Source organism: Tamandua tetradactyla, chromosome 8, assembly GCF_023851605.1.
Source record: "Tamandua tetradactyla isolate mTamTet1 chromosome 8, mTamTet1.pri, whole genome shotgun sequence".
In the NCBI taxonomy this organism is placed as follows: domain Eukaryota; kingdom Metazoa; phylum Chordata; class Mammalia; order Pilosa; family Myrmecophagidae; genus Tamandua; species Tamandua tetradactyla.
In genome coordinates this window covers 71,860,473-71,882,832 of record NC_135334.1, presented here as the reverse complement: position 1 = coordinate 71,882,832, position 22,360 = coordinate 71,860,473, and the positions used below count along the sequence as shown (strand labels likewise).

Below are 22,360 nucleotides of genomic sequence, written 5' to 3'. Positions count from 1 at the left end.
AAATACAGCTCCACAGTTTCTGGTACTTCCCTCCAGCCACTCCAATACACCACAAACTAAACAGGGGATATCTGTATATTGCATAAGAATAACCTCCAGCACAACCTCTCGACTCTGACTGAAATCTCTTAGCCATCGACTCCATTTTTTCTCATTTCTCCCTTCCCCCTTTTGGCCAAGAAGTCCTCTCAATTCCTTGATGCCACATCCCAGCTTATGTTGGGATTTCTGTCCCACATTGCCAGGGAGATTTACACCCCCTAGGAGTTATGTCCCACGTAGCGGGGAGGGCAATGAGTTCACTTGCTGTGTCAGCTTAGACAGAGAGGCCACATCTGAGCAACAAAAGAGGTTCTCTGGGGGTGACTCTTAGGCATAATTTTAAGTAGGCTTAGCCTATCCTTTGCTGGAATACGTTTCATAAGGGCAAACTCCAAGATTGAGGGCTCAGCCTATTGATTTGGTTGTCCCCAGTGCTTGTGAGACTATCAGGAATTCCCCAAGTGGGGAAGTTGAATATTTCCCCCTTTTTCCCCATTCCCCCAAGGGGACTTTGCAAATACTTCTTCATTCACTGTCCAGGTCACTCTGAATTTAACAGGGCATCACACTAACCTGGATGAACCACCAAAATCTCATGCCCTATTCAAGATTCCCTGTATTTATGGTGTTCAACTAAACTGACCATGTAAGTTAAATTAGGAAATGTACTTCCCAAAATATAAATTTTGCACCAAATAAACATCTGTTCTAGTTTGCTAGCTGCCGGAATGCAACACACCAGAGACGGATTGGCTATTAATAAAAGGGGATTTATTTTGTTGGTTCTTCAGAGGAAAGGCAGCTAACTTTCCACTGAGGTTCTTTCTTACGTGGAAGGCACAAGATGGTCTCTGCTGGTCTTCTCTCCAGGCCCCTGGGTTCCAACAACTTTCCCCGGGGTGACGTCTTTCTGCATCTCCAAAGGCCTGGGCTGAGCTGCTAGTGCTAGTACACCTCATGAATATATGTGTTGTAAGAGCTTATAATCTAGGACCCTTTACAATAGGCCCCAACCTGATATCCCATGCTCTTGACTTTAGTTCACCGAATTTTTATACTTTAGTTAGTCCATATGATTGAGGCATGATAATATTTGTCTTTTTGTTCCTGACATTTCATTCAACATATGGCTCTTGAGGTTCATTCACCTAGCTCATGCCTCACAACTTTATTCCTTCTTGCTACCACTCAGTAGTCCATTGTACATATACACCATAGTTCCCCCTTCCATTCCCCAGTCATTGTCCCTGTGTCTACCAGGTTCTCCATGGCAAAGTTAATAAGTGTGGGGTGCTACTTTGAAATTATGTAAATATCCTGTTCCTCATAAAACTGGGGATCAACTAGTTTTAGTGTTCTTTGATGATTCTTGTTCTATGTCAGTTATTCCTGTGATGATTGCTAAATGATGATTTTCTAATTCCACCATTATGTCTACATTTATATTGGTCCTCTACTCTAAGGTAAGAATATCCCTTCTCCCTCATCTATTTGTTTATTTATTCATTCATTCATTCATTCACTCAGATATATATATATATATCAGTATGGGCTACTCATAGACTTCTATTTTATTCTATGGATTATAATCCATTATCCTATCCTTTTTTTTTTTTGTATATGCTATATGGGGGGGTCACAGTTCATTCTTTTTCCATGTGACTGTCCCATTATTGCAGCACCATTTGTTGATTTGTTTTTGTTTTTGTTTTTTTTGGTGGAGGAAGTGCAAGGGACAGGAATTGAACCCGGGTCTTCCACATGGCAGGAGAGAATTCTACCACTGAACTACCCTTGCACTACCACCCCTCATTATTTATCTTTGGTATTTAAATTGTCCTATATTTGGCCAGTTGGAGCTCCTTCAAACTGGATTCTATATTCTTTTGACATTTCCATCATTCTGTGAGCACTTCTGTATTTTCTGGCACCATAAGATGTTCCAGGTTCATCTTGTACATTTCCAGCCCCAGCCTTGAAATTGGTTATTTTTCCAAGTAACCCTGGTTCCTTTTAGTGAAGAATGATATTCAGAAACCAAGACCTGAGTACTAGTATGTTCTTTACTAATGAGGTTTCCTTTTATTTCTAGGCCCTGTCAGCAGACAGTACATAATATACATCTATATTTCTACAGCCATCATTCTACGTGTATTAAAAATCATGAGTTTACATTATCTCCATTTCCAATCCAATTACTTGACATTTATACATACCTCCTTTCTCCAACAGTGAGAAACCTGGTTCTTATAATCCTCAATATACTCACTTATTTGTTCAATACCTCTGTCAGTAATCAATCTACCCACCACACAAGCTGTCTCCTCCCTTTTCACCTCAGCCCCTCCACACAATGACTCCCACTTGCCAGGGTTTCTTTCTTCCCCTCAATTTACAAAACCAGCCCCAGACTGAGCAAGGTCCTCCTCCAACCGTCTGGATTTTAATTTTTAATAATATATTTTTCTGGATATGAGCAAATCAAATGACCAATAAACATGAAAAGATGCTCCATCTCAAGAGTAGTAAAAGAAATGTAAATTAAAATCCACAAAAAACTTGCAAATGCAAAATATTACCAAAGATTAAAGGTCATCTGTAATTCTGTCCTATAGATATAATCATTGTTAACATTTAGAGGTATTTTCCTATAAGGCAAATATAGAAAGTCTCATCTTCATTTTACAAATAGGCAGCTGTGGTTAAGAGAAATAATTGTTTAAGGTCATAAAACTAGTAGCTAACAGATTTGGAACTCGGTCTCTGACTTCACTGCTTTAAATACTGAGGGAGCGTCTTCTATGTGACGCATGTTTTGTGTATAGTTCTACTTAATATCTTCCCATCAGCTTTGTGGTGCTGTTGATGTTCATAAGCCCATTTATATGAGAAACTTAGATTTGGAAGTATTATGTTAACTAGCTTAAGATCACTCAATAGCAAGTGAGCAGCACATCAGCATCAAGATTTACAAAATTTATATTTTGACTAGTGCATTTCCTAATATAACTTATGTAGACAGCTTAATTGAACATCATAAGTACATGGAACTTTGAGTAGGGCATGCAATTTTGTAGGTGTGTCCAGAGTGATGCCTCGATAAGCCCCAGAAGGATTTGAACAGTGAATAACTAGACTGAACTGGAATGTAAGTCCCTCATTCTTACATATGGGCTGTGCATAGCAGCTTCCTTCCGGGGAACAATATGGAAAGGAGGAAGAAGAGTAAATTTACAGTGGAGAAACCTGACACAAGCCAGAAGATCAAGGTCAACATCCATAGTGGTAAGTCTTGTTGATGGTGTATGCCCTTGGTATGATGTGATGAAAATGGCACTTTACCTCTGTGCTCTACCTCCCCACAGGGTGTAACTCCAGTGTAATCATGAGAAAAACATCAAACAAATGCTAATTAAGAGGCATGCTACAAAATACCTGACCAGTACTCCTCAAACTGTCAAGGATATCAAACACAAGGAAGCCTGAGAGGCTGTCATAGTCAAGAGGAGCCAAAGGAGACCTGACAGCTAAATGTAATGTAGTATCCTGAATGGGATCGTGGAACAGAAAAAGTACATTAGGTAAAAACAAAGGAAATCTGAATAAAGCATGAACTTTAGATAATAATGTATCAATATTGGTTCATTAATTGTGACACATGTACCATAGTAATGTAAGATATTATTAAGGGAAACTGGGTGTGGAGTATGTGAGGATTCTCTGTACTATCTTCACAACTTTTCTGTAAATCTAGAAATATTCCAAAATTAAAAAAAAAAACAGACAAATGCATTTGTGCTGAAAACTTTTAATTAAAGCTCATTGCTACTCTCCTTAATAAGAAAAACAAAAGAAAACAGGTTTTGTAACTCTCTGGTTTCTGAGTTGGGTGAACTTTATCAGGGCCACAGAGTCAGCCCCAGTTCTCCCAGTCCTTTCGTTTGCTTCTCTATTAGGCCGAGAAGAGAAGCAGTTTGCCTAGGAAGGAAGAACTACAACTCCCAGAGTGCCCCTGTGCAGTTGTCAGGAGCAACCACGGAATGCAGACTAACAGCCCTGAGGGAGTCGAGGGCCACCCACCTACCGCCAGCCAGCCATGGGCCAGGATTATTATTCTGTGCTCCAGATCACTCGCAATTCAGAGGATGCCCAGATCAAGAAGGCGTAAGTCGGGGAGGGGGCCTCAGGAGATTTCCAGGGTAGGCCCCACCCTCAAATCTTCCCTAGAGCTTTCCTGTACAGCTCAGGCAGACAAAGCAAACCTTGTTCCTTCTCTTGCTCCTTGAACACCTGTATCTGGGCTTTGGGCTGGGCTAGGGCACAGGCTGGAAATTCAGACACTTGAAATTCAGGACACTATGAAATGTCACCCACTGTTCAGGGCATCTCCACTGGCCAGTGGGGTCCATTTATGAGGAGGTCACGGGAGAGAGGGCAGCTGTAGGGCAGAAAGATGCTCAAACATTGAACAGATGGAGGTCTGAGTCCAGGCTCTACTACCTGCTAGCTGTGTGACATGGGCAAATCACTAGACCTCTCTGAGCTTTAGTTTAATCATTTTTTTTTATGGGTTGTTACGGTATTGAAATAAGAGTATATGAGATAATACATGTGAAAATGCCCAGCAATCATTTGCATTTAAATGTAAATATTATGTAAAGAATGAATAGAAGAATTGCAAATAACTTCAAATAACACTCTTTAAACCTTCTCCCCTGCAGCAACTCTTAAGGGTTTGACATACTCTTTCATAGGAGTATGTAAGATTTTGATTGGAAAAAACAAACAAACAAACTTATATAATGAAGGAAAAACACCACAATGATTCATAATCATCACAGCTATTAACATTGTCAGCATCACTTCTTCACTCTAGCACCGCAGCTGTGGCTCTACCTCTTTTTCATCTACTTGGGAAAGCAGATGAAAGAGAGTGATGTTACTGCAGGGATAATTCTGAAGCCACTTAAATTTATGTGAAAAACTAAACTCTTCTCAAACCTTGTTACTTTAACTCATTGGCAGAATTTACCTGCAATTCTTATATCTGATTTTGACCTCTGGGACTGAGAAGGGCTTGTTTAGAAGTCTCAGTGAGGTCATGATCAATGGTCTTTGAGTCCCTGAAGGTAGACCTAAGCAGTTTTTCTCTGTAAGGGTCCCAAGGGCAGAGCCAGGACCCTTGTGAATAGAGGGAGAGTAAGAGGAAAGCAGACGTTGCTCAGTAAGAGCAAACGTTGCCTAAAAGTCAGGGCGGTCCCACAGTGAGATGGGCTGCTTGGGGGACAGTAAGTTCACTTCATTTACTCACCACTGCACTGTCACAGAACTGGACACAGCAACTCAAGGAACTCCCAGTCCAGTGGGAGAGACAGAACAATCAACAGACAATTGGACAGTTGGCTAAACAAACTGTGAAATTTACATAAGATGGAATATTATGCAGCTGTAAGACAGAATAAAGTTATGAAGTGTGTAACAGCATGAATGGACCTTAAGGACATTATGCTGAGTGTGATTAGCCAGAAACAAAAGGACAAATACTGTTTGGTCTCACTGATATGAACTGACATTAGTGAATAAACTTGGAATATTTCCTTGGTAACAGAGACCATCAGGAGATAGAAATAGGGTAAGATATTGGGTAATTGGGACTGAAGATAACACTGAATTGGTGTAATCTAGGAATGCCTAGAGTGTATAATGATAGTGACTAAATGTACAAATTTAAAAAATGTCTTTGCATGAGGAAGAACAAAAGAATGTCATTACTGCAGTGTGCTGAAAATAAATGGTACTTAATAGTTTAAAATTTCAACTAATGTGTGAGACTAAAGCAAAAAATGTTTATTTGGTACAAATCTATACTTTGACTAGTGCATCTCCTAATATAACTTATGTAGATAGTTGATTGAACACCTTAAGTACATGGAACTTTGTATAGGACATGAGATTTTGTTGGTTTGTCCAAGTGATGCCCCAATGAATCCCAGAGTGATTTATTAGTGAGTGGAAAAGTATTTGCAAAGTCCCCTTTGGGGAATGGTGAGAACGGGGGAAAACTCAACTTCCCCAAGTTGAATTCTTGATATTCTCACAAGCAGTGTGGACAATGAAAGCTATAGACTGAGCCCCCAGTCTTGGGGTTTGTTCATATGAAACTTAACCCCACAGGGGATAGGTCAAGCCTACTTAAAATTAAGCCTAAGAGTCACCCCCAAGAGAACCTCTTTTGTTGCTCAGATGTGGCCTTTCTCTCCAGCCAACACAGCAAGCAGACTCACCACCCTCCCCCTGTCTACATGGGACATGACTCCCGGGGTGTGGATCTTCCTGGCAGCGTGGGACAGAAATCCCAGAATGAGCTGAGACCCAGCATCAAGGGATTGAGAAAACCTTCTCGACCAAAAGGGGGAAGAGTGAAATGAGACAAAGTGTCAATGGCTGAGAGATTCCAAACAGAGTCGAGAGGTTATCCTGGAGGTTATTCTTATGCATTAAGTAGATATCACCTTGTTATCCAAGATGTAATGGAGAGGCTGGAGGGAACTGCCTGAAAATGTACAGCTGCATTCCAGTAGCCATGTTTCTTGATGGTGATTGTATAATGATATAGCTTTCACAGTGTGACTGTGTGATTGTGAAAACCTTGTGTCTGATGCTCCTTTTATCTACCTTGTCAACAGATGAGAGGAACATATTGAACAAAAATAAATAATAGGGGGAACAAATGTTAAAATAATTTAGTTTGAAATGCTAGTGATCAATGAAAGGGATCAGTAAGGGGTATGGCCTGTAAAAAATTTTTTTTCTGTTTATATTTTTCTGTTGTCTTTTTATTTCTTTTTCTGAATTGATGCTAATGTTCTGGGAAATAATCATGATGATGAATATGCAACTATGTGATGATATTGTGAATTGCTGAGTGTATGTGTTGGGAATGTTTGTTTCTTGTAATTTTTTTTAATTAATAAAAAATTAAAAAAAAACAAAACAAAAAACAGACAATTGGAACACAGCATGCTGAATGCTGGGAACCATGGCCCTGGGGACTTGGGAAAGGGAGTCTAATCTAGAATGGCAGCTGTCAATCAGGGAAAGCATTCTGGAGGAGGTGGCACCTGAACTAAGTGTTGAAAGATAACATAAAAATCTCCCAGGAGGAGATAGGAGGGTCTGGGAGGGGGAGTATTACAGGTAAAGAAAATCTGGAGGGTGGCAAGAGATTCAGAATGGGGCAGGAGAGGTGATGGTGGGAGAACAGTGAGCAAAAAGGCCAGAGAGAGAAGGGATTTGATTCTTAGAGTGAGACATTTAGATTTTAAGTAAACACAATGGGGTGCCCAGTGAAGGATTTAGGCAGGAGAGTGACTTGATCAGGGAACATTTTAGAAGCACCAAATCAAAAAAAGAAATGGAGAGAAAAAGATCAAACCAGTGGCAACACCCAGAATGATTTGGTAAGGGGGGATACTGGCAGCAGGAAGCCATCGTTTTGCAGTTGTTGTAGGCATGAAGAGGCAAGAACAGACTAAAGTTATTTAGGTGGAGGAACTGACATGACTTGGTGACGGATGCGACAGGGGTGGTGGGGACAAAAGAAAACTAGAGTCAAAGATAATGCTCAGCAAACTCACTGCCCTCCCCTTCTCTATGTGGGACATGACTCCCAGGGGGTGTAAACCTCCCTGGCAATGTAGGACAGAAATCCTAGAATGAGGTGGGACTCAGCATCAAGGGATTGAGAAAACCTTCTGGACTGAAAGGGGAAAGAGAGAAATGAGACAAAATAAAGTGTCAGTGGCTGAGAGATTTCAAACAGAGTCAAGAGGTTATCCTGGTGGTTATTCTTATGCATTATATAGCTCTCCCCTTTTAAGTTTAAGGTGTATTAGAGAGGTTAGAGGGAAGTGCCTGAAACTGTAGAGCTGTGTTCCAGTAGCCATGTTTCTTTAAGAGTATCATATAATGATATAGCTTTCTCAAAGTGACTGTGATTATGAAAACCTTGTTCTGATGCTCCTTTTATCTACAGTATGGACAGATGAGTAAAAAATATGGATTAAAAATACATAAATAATAGGTGGAACAAATGTTAAAATAAATTGGATAAAGGGGAATACTAGTGGGCAATGAGAGGGAGGGATAAGGGGTACGGTATGTATGAGATTTTTCTTTTTTCTTTCTATTTCTTTTTCTGGAGTGATGTAAATGTTCTGAGAAATTATCATGGTGATGAATATACAACTATGTGATGATATTGTGAGCCATTGATTATACACCATGTATGGAATGTTCATACATTAAGAAGGTTCATGTTGTATGTTGATTGGTTTTATTAATAAAAATTTAAAAAAAGATAATGCTCGGATTTCTGGCTGCAATGCTTAGAAAAATGGGAAAGAAGAATAAGAAATGAAAAGGTGTTCATGTTTGGGCTTGTTGAGTTTGTGGTGCCTGTAGAATTTGGAAAGGAGATATCAAGGGGGCAGTTGGCTAGTAGAAGCTTGGAGCTCAGGAAGTGGTGTGGTTTGAGATGGAGATTTGGAAGTCATTAGTGGTCAAAGCCGTGTGACTGTTGAGTGTGCGGAGTAAGAAGAGAAGTGATAGAACTCTGGGACAGCAACATGGGTGATGTGAGCAGGGCAAGAGGAGCCTCACACTACCTTAGCAGAGGTCAAATTTAGACTAAGTGACATATGAGGCTGTGCTGGATGTCTTCTATTTGCCCCTCCAGAACCACTCCCCACCCTGCTCTGTGCTCAGAGATGGACCCATAGGAACTGCATCAACAGACTTCCTTGCCTTCTGGCTTCCAGTTGCCTCCAGCTAAAGGGGAGCCTGTGGAAGGAGACTGGAGGGAGGGAGGAAAGTAAGGTTAGGGTATTTATTCCCCAGCTTCCCTTCTCGCTGGGTCTCTTGGGGTTGGCCTTAACTGAAGGTCGCAGCTCCTGCCAAAGGCCCTGGCCGTGCAGTCTCTCCTGCCAGGTTTCATAACCACTCCGTCCCCTCCCTCCTATAGTCTCTAGGGTGGGTAAGGGGCTGTGTTAGTGCCCTCAGGGTACTGCACTATCCCTTGTGGTTTCCCTCCACTCTCCTCACACTTGGTGAACTGTCCCTTTATTAAACTCTCCACAGATTACCCATTTCATGCCCTCTCTTTCTTCCCAGGACACTGATGATACGGATTTTCGGATGCTGCAGGTGCTGCAATCAGAGTGGTGGGATTAGGCAGACACCGAAGTGGAAAATAGACTGAGCACAGTGATGGGAGACAAAGACCTAACATTTGTTGAGTGCTGCACCAGGCCCTTTACACATCCTATTTTATGTAATCCTCACAAGAAGCTGTATGTCAGTTCAGGTCCTCTAAGAAGCAGACACTAAGATGGGATTAGATGTGCAATAAATGTTTTGTGAGAAACACCTGTGAAGGGTAGAGGGGGTGGGAGCGAGAGGACGCAGGGAGAGCCATCAGACTATAGCACAGGATCTGACCCCCTGGAAAGAACATAGGGAGAGAGGGGTTGGGTGGGACAGCTGCAGCCTGGTTCTAAGGAAATCTCAGCCAGGCTGATGGGGACTCCTCAAGCAAAGGTTGTCTGTTGGAAGAGTCCCTTGCCCTGCAAGAATGGGCCAGCCCTAATATCCTTGCCATCCTTTGGTCGTTGACTGGGAGCAGCTCTAGGGAATCATAGTTTCAGCACAAATGCCCAGAGAGGCAGCAGGTAGGACTATTGGTCACCTATGCTCTCCACATCAGGCTCTCTTCAAGATCTGTGCAGTGTACCTCCATGGCCAACACAACCTGTGAGGTCAGGATTTGCAGCTGGAAACATCAAGGCTCGGAGGGGCCATGAGGAGGTAGACAGCAGAGCCAGATCTCAGGTGTGGTCTGCCCTCAGGAACAGGTCTACTCCCAGACTTGTACTATCCTTCCCTTCTCTAGGTACCGGAAGCTTGCCCTTAGGAACCACCCCTTGAAGTCAAGTGACCCAGCTTCAGCAGAGATCTTCAAGCAAATAGCAGAGGCCTATGATGTGCTGAGTGACCGTGAGTGACTCTGGGGATGAGGATGGAGGAGTCATTCCAGGAGTGATCTCTGCTGCCCACCTCTCCATTAAGATCATTCATTAAATTTCTGTTGGATTTTCTGAGGGGGGCCCAATAGAGAGTAAAAACATTCCTCTTCTCTGCCCAGAGGCTAAACAAACTGAGGAAGAAAACAGTGAAGAATTGCCTTTATCAGTAGACACAGCTAAGGTGGCAGATGTGGTAGCGTAGAGCAGGAAGGCTTGCTGACAGGCGCCCAGGATTGGGCTGATTTGCTCACCCAGCTCTGGCAGTGCAGGATCTGGGGCAGGTCTCCCCCAACAGACACCCCACCTACCCGTTCCCACACCTACCAAGGAGCCAAGTCTCCATTGCTCCAAGGATAGAACAAGGAAAGGGACAGAGGGAGGCCAGGAATAAGTAGGAAATAGCTCTTCTAGGGAAACCAGAAGAGTGAGGATAAAGTGATTCCCCCTCCCAACCCAGGGCTGTGGCCCTGTGAAGCCCTGGAGACTGTCAGCCTGGATACTGGGCAAAGAGTGGTTAGATGGCTAATGTTTCTCCAGCCCTGAGTTTTCAAGACTTTGATTTCAAAGTTGTAGAGTCAGAAGATTCTAGAATTCTTAGTTTCTGAGATACCAGGTTTCTAAGGTTCTGTTTACCATAGATAAGACAGTATCTTTGATGATTGAATTCAACTAAATTCCAAAACGATAACCTAAAACTTAGTCCCAAACCTCCCTCCAATCCCTATCCCACCCCAGCTACTCTGAGTCTTTCCTATCCCTTTTCTGGGCTGTGGGAGCCATACGTGGGTCCATCTAGAATGAAATTAAACGCCTAACTTCTAGGGTCTCATCCCAGAGTGTGCCAGACAGCAGGCAGTTTGGAAATAAGGCTGTTTTTTGTCCCTTCCCCATATCCTTGTGCTTTTCAGCCCCTCTATCTGTCTTAGCCCCCAAGGCTGGACCCCTTCTCAAGGTCTCACCTTTCTACAGCTGTGAAGAGAAGCATCTATGACAAGTTTGGAGAGGAAGGCCTAAAGGGCGGGATTCCTCTGGAGTTTGGATCCCAGACCCCATGGACAACTGGTTACATCTTCCATGGCAATGCTGACAAAGTTTTCCATGAGTTCTTTGGGGGAGACAACCCTTTCAGTGGTAAGAGGACTTAACTCACACTCTTGCCTTACTGGGAAAGGGCACAGCTCTAGAAGATGCTTTTTTTTGAATTGTTTGTTCACTTTAAGAAATACATAGTACATAATAGAACCTTGAAACAGTTTATTGAAAAGGAAATACATTTCAGGCTCCCAATTTCTTCTCCAGAAGCAGCCACTCACTGTTAACATTTTATATATTCTTCCAGAAATTATTTATGCATTTATGAGCACATATATATTTTTATACAAGCCTTTTATTTTCTTAAGGGAATGGGGTCATATCACACAGAATTCAAATCCCAGTTAGGGTAGCCTGCAAGAGTGAGCAGATGGGTGGATGGATGGAAAGATAGAAAGAAGGATTGATGGATGGACAAAGGAAAGGTAGGTGGGTGGACAGATAGATGAGTAAGATGGATAGACAGAGGGATGGGTGCATGGAAGGATGAGGACTTGGACACACTGATTTTTTTCAGCAATGATATATTGGAGAGATTACTTCAGTATCTATTATATTTAGATCTACTCTATTGGCTTTTTAATGACACCATAAGATTTCATTGTTTGAATGCATATTGTTCAGGGGTCAGTTGCTGAAACAGAAACTGCTGTAGACATGCTAAGTAGAAGAGGGTTTAATACAAGAAATTGGTTGTGTTAAAAAAAAAACAAACATTGCAGGGGTGCACAGGTAGTGGTAGAATTCTTGCCTACCCTGCAGGACACCCAGGTTTGATTCCCGGCCCATACACTTAAAAAAAACTTTCAACAAATGCTGCTGCGATAACGAGATATTCACATGGAAAAAAATGAAATGTGACCCCCACCTCACAGCATACAAAAAAAAAATCATTGCAAGGTCTAATGAGACGGCTGGAAATTGACCCACAAAGAGACCTGCTATTTCTGTCATAATCATGAAGGGAATTGGGAAGACCACTGTGGGGTCCCAGAGCTGACCACTGCAGCTGCTACCACAGCTGAAGGAAATCATGGCCATTGCTACCTATCTGCCTCTTGAGAGGCATTAAACTAATGGTGGACACTGGAACGTTGCTGCAGAAAACCCATTATCTCCACCAGTTCCAGCCAAAGCCACAGAACGATGCCTGCTTTCCCTCTTTCTGCCTTCCAAATATGTCACAGTTTACCTAAGAGAATTCACATCCTGAAGCCTAGCAGCAAGGAAGTCTTGGGAATGTTCCTTTTGAGCTATACATATTCTACAGCAAGGAAGGTATGCCAGAAAGTTTCTTCCCAGTCTTTTGCTAATAATGTACATATGGCAAGATGCCTCTTGTCTCTTTTCCTCGTTGAGACAGCTCTCGTGCTACTTAAGATTGGTTTCCTAATATTCTTGCTTCCCCACCAGATTAGGAACCTCTCCAGGGCAGGGCCCATGTCTGATTGATATCTGAGTATCCAAACCCCAGCCTAGGGTACCCAAACCCCAGTCAGGGTAGCCTGCAAGAGTGAGTGGATGGGTGGATGGATGGAAAGATAGAAAGAAGGATTGATGGATGGACAAAGGAAGGGTAGGTGGGTGGACGGATAGATGGGTAAGATGGGATAGAGGGTTGGGTGCGTGGATGGATGAGGACAGGATGAGTGCATGATCCTAGGTCCCAGACAGACTGACAAAGAATTGATTTCTGAGGCGCGGAATCATCTTGCAAAGACAGTTAACCTCCAGATCTGTTTTCCTGACTCCATTCTAGATTTCACTGTCTCCTATCCACTTCTTCCTGGCCATACTACAACATTTCTGCATTACATAAGTTCTCTGTTCCTCTTCTCTATGTTAATAAGATAATATACTGCAGCCCGCTGCCTGTCCACCTCAGGGCCTCTTCTGTCTCCATTCCTATGTCTGTCAGAGGAAGTTGAGTTTAAAAACTCCATATAAGCCCTGGAAAAAGCAAGGGCTTTGGATTCAGAGGGTCTTCTTCAAACCCATGCTCTGACATTTATCATCTCTTCTCTGAAACCTTAGTTTCCTCATCTTTAAATGGTTGTACTAATCTGTGCCTCACAGGTTACCAAGTGAGATAATGTTTATGAAAATGGCCTTTGCAGTAGAAAAACTACCATACAATGAACCTACCTTTCCCAAGGACAGGTGCATGGAAAAGAAGCAGTTCAGAGGAGCCACACAGGAGCTTAAAGGGGCAGGGCTCATTAGGGAATATCAGGCTCAGGGTAGCCTGGAGCTACCTTAGGCAGCGTCGGGGAGCTGTACTCCTACATTGCCCTACCCCCTAGGTTCTTGTGTCCCATCTCCCTGCAGGGTTAAGGGGCTGGGGCATCTTGTGGTCTGGCACACCGTTGGTGTCTACTACCTGTGTCTACTACCTGGCATACCATAGGTATTGGGTGAACAAATTAATTCAGCAATGCAGGAGGGGGACTAGATCATTCACATGTCACTTAATTATCCATCACAGCTTAGAGGGACCTGCTGTGAAAACATCTTACTTTCCCCAGAATTTCACCCTCCTGGTCTCTGAAGTTCATTCCATTATATTAACCATGAGATACAGAGTTCAGAAAACTTTAATCATAATAGCAGCCCCTGACTCTACTGTTTACAAAAAGGGGTTTCACATCTAGCAACACAGCAGAGTGGTTAAGGGCACAGGTTCTGCTGTCAAGTTCACCTGGGTTCAGACCCCAACTCTACTGTTTACCGGCTGGGGCATCTTGAGCACTTTGTTTGGCCTCTCTGGGCCATTAATTTCCTCCCCTGTAAATTGGGGCTAATACTACCTACCTCAATAGGGATGTTGTGAGGGGATAGTGCTGAAAACAGCACATGATGCATAGTAAGCACGCAGCAAGTCTTAGCCCTTTTTCTTCTTCATTTTATCTAATCCTCCTGTGGAAGGAAGTCCAGGCATTATTGCCTCTTCCCACAGACAGAGAAACTGAAACCCCGACGACTGCACAGCACATCAGGGCAGAGCCAAGATGGGGGCTCTCTTTCCCTCTAGGATGGAAGGGGTAGGGGCAGCAAGAGGGGTTATGGGTGTCGAGTTGGGCAGAGTCAAAATAAGTTGAGGAAAGAGGAGTTTTGTTGACCTCTCAAATTTGTCAGGGACCAGCTGTTCCCCTCCTTCCATCACAGCTGCTGACTTCATAGAAACTTAAGTCTGTGGGGCCTCTAATAGTTTGGGACAGGGCTGGCCAGTGACACGGTAGATCCTGGGTAGGAGAAGAGAGCATCTATTGTTAAGTCCTTCATGGTCCCCTCAACCTGCCCAGCCCACCCTCCGCCCCCCACCAAAGCGAACACCTGAGAAGTCATTTCTGGCACTACTAGGCACTGCCAGCAGAGGGCTCTCTTCCCTTTCCTGAGGTAGTGGGTGTTGAAGGGTGTTTCCCCAAGTGGGAGGGAGAGGGGAAGAGGGAAAGTGGGAGCATGTCCCAAGTGAGGGATGAAGCAGTGGAAAATGACAAGGTATCGTAATCACTGGTTCTACAATTGAGGGCAGATTCTTGGCCTTGCCAAACAGTCTGAGCCTGAGAGGTGGGAATGGGACGCTGGGTATCAAACATGTAGGGGGTGGGGGGTGATCTGTGAATCTGAGTTTTTTACTCCATTTCCCTTATTCCTCTTCTTTTCCTATCACCTACAGAATTTTTTGATGCAGAAGGAGGTGAGGTAGATTTGAACTTTGGGGGGCTCCGGGGCCGTGGGGTCAAGAAGCAGGACCCCCCAATCGAACGGGACCTCTACCTGTCCCTGGAAGACTTGTTCTTTGGCTGCACCAAGAAAATTAAGATCTCCCGAAGGGTGAGTACTTGACTTGCTCCTGCTGGGAGGCACCATCCAACCCCTCAGACGCTAAGGTCACCTCCTCCCTGAGCCTGTAACTGAAGCACTCGTGTGGTTTCTGAAGGAATCATAGATTCTTCAATTCAGAGACTGAGAATCTTAGAATTCTAGACTCTGAAGTTTGTGACAATTGAGGGTAGAAAAAATAGCCCGATTCTTCCCTAGTACTGGGACAGGATCCTTCTCTTCCTCTTTCTCAGTTCAACCCCATCCTTGTGGAAACTGGGAGGGCTCTTGATGGGGATCCCCTTGAACTCCTCCCTCTGGGAAAGGTAGATCATATCCCCAGGATTTCATCAAGATATATGCCTTAAGACAAGAGGTAGAAGCAAGGGTGCAGACGATAGGCTGGGAGACAGTCACAAGAGAACAGGTTAAGGAAGGCCCTTGGTGTCTCAAGATGCATTCCTTGACTGGGCCCTTTTCCATGACCCAGCCCTGTACCAGGCACAAGAGCAAGACCACCTCACCTTTGCCAAGCAGAGGAGATGCCAACTGTGGCCATGCTTGCTACATGTGGGCACGTGATTGGTGAATGGATGGTAACATAATGGAGGAATGCCTCAGGTGAGGCTCAGAAATGTTGACCTCCGTGGTCTGTCTTCCAAATTAGGAGGTCCTCCTGCTCAGTGAGAACCTGTTGAGAGACTTGCATGGAGGTTCAGGGCCAGGATCTCTGGGTTTGAGAGAGAGGAATTGAGTATATTTTCACTGTACTCAGGGTCACGTAACTTCTGGGGCTGCAATTGTAGGCTTCATGAATCCGTGGGGGCTGCTTGGCATCTCGGACCCCAATCCCAGCCCCGTAACATGCCCTGCCATCCTGGGAATCATAAGTTCTTGGTTCCAATGGCAACAGGATGAGAGTGGTGGATGGCTCAGGGCAGGTTCTCCCCATTGCTAGGAAGCCTGAACACTGAGCACAAATCCCACAGAGCATTTTTCATGTGTGCAAAGGCCACCTGATGCCCCTCATGGAAATCCTGAAATCCTCCACCTGCCACCCCACCCCACCCTTTCCCTGCAGGTACTGAATGAGGACGGGTACTCCTCTACCATCAAGGACAAGATCCTGACAATTGATGTGAAGCCTGGCTGGAGACAGGGCACACGCATCACCTTTGAGAAGGAAGGGGACCAGGTGAGGGGAAAGGCCAATGTTCCCTGCCTCTTGTCCCAGGGTCAGTGATCACAGCTTACATGGTAGAACAACTGAGGAGGAAGGGGGCAGTGTTTCTTCTTGTCCCTGTGAGCCCTGCTCTGGTAGGGAGCCGAGTCTGCAGAGTGGGTGTTCTAGTTTCTAGGCTACTCAAGCAAATACCATGCAAAGGGATGGTTCAGACAATGGGAACTTAATGGCTCACAGTTTTGAGGAAAGGAAAAGTCCAAATCAAGGCATCATCAAGGCATTGCTCTCTCCCCTAAGACTGGCATTCTGGACATGCTGCTGGTGATCCTTGGACCGACCTTAGCTTGTCACACGGCAAGGCACATGGTATCATCTCCTGGTCTCTCCCTTCTCTTTTGGGTTCTGTTGCTGTCCAGTTTCTGGCTACTCCCTCTGTGGCTTTCTCTTTCTCTCTCTCTGTCTGAATTTTATTCTCTTATAAAGGACTCCAGTAATAAGATTAAGACCTATCCTGATTGAGGTAGGCCACACCTTACCTGAATCAACCTCATCAGTCAGGCCTACTGAGGATGAGCTCACATGTAATACATGAATGTACTAAGTTTGTTTCTCTGGGGTACATAGAGCTCCAAACCATCACGGTGAGCAAGATGATCCCTAAAGTCCCTTCCAAGAGACAGAGCCTCACAATGCTTCTATGTGAGTCAGCCCAGGGACTTTTCCCCATTTTGCAGAGCGGGATACCGAGGCCCAGAGAGGGAAGGGACTTGCCCAGGGTAGGAGCACAAGAGCTAGTTAGCCCTGGTCTTCACTCCAGTGCTTTTCCTGATGTTCAGTGCTTCTGTGAATAAAGCCCAAACACAGAAGGTACTCAGAAACCATTTATTAATAATACTTTTAAATTAAATATTTATTTAAATAAAATATAATATTGTCCAAAGCACGCAGTGTCTTTAAGTCTTAAGAAGAGGCAGAATGATCAAGTATTCAGAACCGAGAGAGATGAATTCTTCTGCCCACACTTCCTGCTCCTTTTCTCACCTATAAAACATGTACTTCCAAAAAACACCGTTTAAGACCCAACTCCAACATTCCCTGCTCTGAGGAGCCTTTCCTGACTGCTCCACTCAAGGGACTGCTTCCTCCACGTTCCCCAGCCTCTGGGCTCCCTTTCATCACAATCTTGAACATGCTGTGTGTCATGGTTAGGGACAGGTGTCAACTTGGCCAAGTTGTGGTACCTGTTCATCTGATTGGGCAAGTGCTGGCCTGTCTGTTGCAATGAGGACATTTCATAGGATTAGGTCATGATCACGTCAGCTACATCCACAGCTGATTCCATTTGTAATCAGCCAAAGGGGAGTGTCTTCTGCAATTAGTGATGCTAAATCCAATCATGGGAAGCCTTTTAAGGAGGACTCAGAGGAGACAGGTTTCATTCCTGCTTTGGCTGGTGAGCCTCTCCTGTGGAGTTCGTCCAGGCCATCCATTGGAGTCATCGGCTTCGCAGCCTGCCCTGTGGATTTTGGACTCTGCATTCCTGTGGTCACGTGAGACACTTTCATAAATTTTATATTTGCAAGTGTTCCCTGTTGGTTCTGTTTCTCTAGAGAACCCTAACTAATACACTGTGGATCACTGGGTGTCTCCCTAGAGGGAGGGGCCAGTCTGATTCCTGTATCCCCAGTACCCAGAGGAGACCACAGCAGAGTTTCTGTGACTTAATGAATGTTGGATAGGGAGTGTCATTCATTGAATCACGAGCAAGACACTTGAGAGCAGTTGTCTGAACACCAGCCCATTGTTCACCCACCACTTGAGGAGCCTTCCTCCTCCAGTTGAATGTATCTGTTTGGTGAATGTTCAGTAGAGGAGAAATAGTACTGGGGGGTATTCACCTGGGTAGGCTTCTCAGAGCAAGGGCTAAGGCAACAAAGCTGAAAAGGCTCTTCCAGGTCACCTTGTCCAACCTCCACATTGTACAGATGAAGATATGGAGACCAGCAGAGGCAGGAACTTGGTTAAAGTCACACAGCCAAGTAGTCCTTGTCACCCTTTGACCTCCCCTGCCCAGGGCCCCAACATCATCCCAGCTGACATCATCTTCATTGTAAAGGAGAAGCTTCACCCTCGCTTCCGCAGGGAGAACGACAACCTCTTCTTTGTGAACCCCATTCCCTTGGGCAAGGTGAGCAGGCAAAGTGGAGCAGCAGGGGGTGAGGGACTCAGAGTGAGCCCCATCTGCCCTGGGGACGGGGGGAGATGCCAAGACAGGCAGGCCTCGTCCTCAACTCACCCCAGGCAATCAGAATGTGCTGAGTTTGCCACACAGAATCTCAGTGGGTCTTCAATCCCGTGACAGGCCTCTCCACACCCTCACAACCCAACCCAGAACTGGTACCTCCCTCCAGTACCCCTGCAGCCAGTCACCAAGTCCTAATTCTACCTCCCCAGTATCCTTCCACTCATTCTGCATCTGTTTACCCCCACAGTTGAGTTCAGCCCTCATCTCTACAGCAGCCTCCTCGATGGTCCTCCTGCCTCCCTTCTCACCTTCTCCAGGCTCTTCTCCACAGGAGTATTTCCAAATTCAGTCTGACCGTACCACACTCCCCACAGTCAAAACATCTTTGCATGGCATTGGAGGCCCTCCATAATGTGGCCCTTGCCACTCCTCCTATCCTCCAGTTCCCAGTACACCAGCCACAACTGTGCCACTCCCTGCACACTTACTGCATTTTCACACCTCCATTTCAACTATTTATGTTGGCTCTCTGCCTGGGATGCTGTCCACCCACTTTGTCAAACTGACAAAGTCCTCCTCACCCTTGAAGGCCCTCATTAACTGTTATTGCCATTGTGCAGCCTGCCTGACCCCCACCCTGACCCTGGACTGTTTTGGGGGCCTCTCCTCGGCTCCCACATATCCTCTTACTTCTTCCTATCATGACATTTATATTGTATCAACAACAGTCTTAGCTACCAAATGATGGACTCCTTGGGGGTTGGTCACTCACCTGTTAGTCCTTTTGCCTTCCTGGTGCCCAGCTCAGGGCCTGGCACTGAATAGGCTCACAAAGCCTTCTAAATAGAATGGCCATGGTGACCTTTCCTCACCCTCACCTTTGGCCTTAATCCTCCCCCTAGGCTCTTACCTGCTGCACCGTGGAGGTGAAGACCCTGGATGACCGTCTGCTCAACATCCCCATCAATGACATCATCCAGTGAGTCAGTGTGCCCTGGTAGGCAAGTGAAGGGCTGGCCTGGACTGGGAGATTGTATCAGGCAGGAGTGCCTGGTAACAGGAGTGCCTGTAAATGGGTTTAGGGAGTAAGCCATCTGGAGAAGCCAGCTCTCCTCTCCTTTCCCATCTGGTTCTGGCTGATAAGAACTTCCATGGCGAAAGCTGTAGTGAATGCCCCATTATGTGAGCAGGGTGGCCTGGGGCGTGTTGAGGGTCTGCTCTGGGGTGCTCTTTGACCTCCCTTCTTTCATTCTGTCTCAGCCCCAAGTACTTCAAGAAGGTGCCAGGTGAAGGGATGCCTTTGCCTGAAGACCCCACCAAGAAGGGGCACCTGTTCATCTTCTTCGACATTCAGTTCCCCACCCGCCTCACACCCCAGAAGAAGCAAATGCTGCGCCAGGCATTGCTGACATAACTATAGTGGGCTGGGGGCTGGGTTAGGGATAGGAGAAGGCTAGCTGTGCCTTATCCTTCTTACTCCCACATCACCCCCAAGCCTTGGGGTGTGCAGGGAAGACAGCCACTGCACAAATTTTGAAGGGTAGGATAGCACTGGGCTTTTAAGTTGACAAAATAAAAGACTTATTTCTGATCCTCCAGCTACACTCAGGAGAGCAAGCGTGTGTTGGGAGAGTAGCTTCATACTAGCCCTTCCCTGGAGCAGAGGGAAGAGCAGGCCCAAGAAGCTAAGGTCCTCAGTCCTGTCCTGACTGTGGCACTGATTTGCTGAGTGGGCATGAGATTCAAAGACTTCATGCTCCCACCTTGGGAGAGTGGGCAGAGCTGTATGGCATCCAAGGGTTTCTAGCTCTGCTCTGATATTTCATAACACATGCTCTTTAAAAGGGACAGTCTCTGCAGTGTGATATGGAAGCACTGTAGGCAGGAAAACATAAAAACAATTGTCCCAGGTGACACAGGTTCAATGGTAAAGCTTTCATCAGACCCCAGACTTCCTCTCAGCCAAGGCTACCTCCCAAGGCCATCCTGCCTGGAGAGGTAGCCTGGGTACAGCACGAAGAACACAAGCACTGGAAATGACTGTCCGCACCTCCCCAGCTTGCTTCTTTGCAAGTTGGGTCCTGGGTTGTCTCTAGGCAGTCATGTGGAAAGCAGGAGACCTGGATTCTGGTGCTGCCACTGACTGCTTGGACCAGTCACTGGCCCTCTCCAAACCTGTTGTCAGTAGAGCAGAGCTCATAACCCCCACCCCACAGACTCACATGAGGGTAAAGGTCATTGATATGAAAGTGCTTGGTGAATTCACTGTTTAGATGTCAGGATGTTGCAGCATGGATGCTGATGGGCTTGCTGGGTAGGGCCTGTGCAGACCACCCCTATGGTAGTCAGGTGGGGAGGGGTGGTGTTAGTTGCAATGAGCCGCCTGTTATGTGAGTGTGCAAGGGATCTGCATTGCTGAGCCCTAAACTCGTTTAGCCCTAACCTCCTCTCGTATCCTCTAGGGCAGCGGAACGCCTGCTGCTAGCACTTGGGGTGGGGCTCCGAAGGAAGCCTAGTTTTTAGTCTGCTGGACTTTGATTTCACTTTATTACCTGAATTCTACCTTTTTGCAGGCAAAGCAGGACTGTTAGGCACTGAAGTCAAGAGAGGATTTAACTACCCATTATCAGTTACTGAATCCCCTGGTACACTTTTCAGTAGTTCCTACTGCCTTTCCCAACTCTTGTCTGAGGGTCATACCCAGAAATATGAAGTTTGGTGGCCCTGTGTCCACCCTCTAGTACCTGGAATATGAGGCTGGTTCATTTGCCAGAGAACCCCATAGCTTTTGCTGACATATGCCTAGGGCAATTCACTGCCCTTTTTCTCTGAAATAAACAATGGCCAGTTTCTCCAGAATGGACTGATGAGGGAGCAATGGCATCAGCTGCTTTAGGATTTGGGGAGGCCATGTTCTCTGGGCCTGATTCCACAGCTGCCAAATGGGCCCTCCCAAGGACCCTCAGCATTGATTCCTAGAGAAGAATCCAGCAAAGGAAGAAGTCTGAATGCTAGTCCCAGTTCAGCTGTTTGTATCCTTGCCTGCATGACCTATCAGGCCTCAGCTTTTCCAGATGTTTATAAAATGGGCCTGGATGACTTAACTGAGGGCCCATATACATGCAACAAGATTCTTTGAGAACAAAGTTCTCCACCCCTTGAAGCATGAGGAGTCCACCTGCTTTCCTGACTCTGAGACTTGTCATGTCACTGCCTCCTTGGGGTCCTTGTCCTTGGGACAGGATGGAGACACCACATGGAAAGCATCCTCTGGCAAAGGCCAGATATTTGCTTCTGCGCCTGCAGCCTGTACTGAGTCAAGGACTACCCCACGGTGCTGGTTTGAAAGGATCATGTACCCTAGAAAAGCCACGTTTTAATCCTGATCCATTTGTGGAAGTAGCCTTTACTTTTAATCCCTATTCAATACTGTATGCTGAAAACTTAATGATTAAGGTTAGCTCCAAGGAGATGCGACTCACCCAATTGTGGGTATTAACCTTTCATTAGAGTGAGGTGTGACTCCACCCATTCTGGAATCCCTAAAAATGGAAACATTTTGGAAAGCTTCAGAACCAGAACGATGAGAGAGCCACGAGGCTGAGGGCCCATGCAGCAAAAGACCTTTGGAGAGAAAGGAAAGCTCCCCTGGGGGAGCTTCACGAAACAAGAAGTCTGGAGAGAAAGCTGTCGGATGTCACCATATTCACTATGTGCTTTTACCAGTTGAGAAACTCTGGACTTCATCAGTCTTCTTGAACCAAGGTATCTTTCCCTGATGCCTTAGATTGGACATTTTCATAGCCTTGCTTTAATTGGGACATTTTCATTGGCCTCAGAACTATAAAGTAGCAACTTAATAAATTCCCCTTTTTAAAAGCCGTTACATTTCTC

The 22,360-nt window shown here is 45.4% G+C and overlaps 1 protein-coding gene across 3 annotated transcripts; it reads left to right on the top strand.

Annotated features, from left to right (window-relative positions):
- Positions 1 to 4,046: 4,046 nt before the first annotated feature.
- DNAJB13 (DnaJ heat shock protein family (Hsp40) member B13) lies at positions 4,047 to 21,553 on the top strand. Of its 3 annotated transcripts, none has more exons than XM_077113611.1 (8): positions 4,048 to 4,206; positions 9,992 to 10,095; positions 11,094 to 11,255; positions 14,893 to 15,050; positions 16,120 to 16,233; positions 18,296 to 18,409; positions 19,369 to 19,445; positions 19,727 to 20,057. In XM_077113611.1, the coding sequence occupies exons 1-8, from the start codon at positions 4,139 to 4,141 to the stop codon at positions 19,878 to 19,880; spliced, it is 951 nt and encodes a 316-aa protein (XP_076969726.1). In that variant the 5' UTR covers positions 4,048 to 4,138; the 3' UTR covers positions 19,881 to 20,057. The 3 variants fall into 3 exon arrangements, with proteins under 3 accessions (XP_076969728.1, XP_076969726.1, XP_076969727.1); XM_077113612.1 differs by lacking the exon at positions 19,727 to 20,057 and adding an exon at positions 21,040 to 21,553 and having other exon boundaries at positions 4,049 to 4,206; XM_077113613.1 differs by lacking the exon at positions 11,094 to 11,255 and having other exon boundaries at positions 4,047 to 4,206.
- Positions 21,554 to 22,360: the final 807 nt, after the last annotated feature.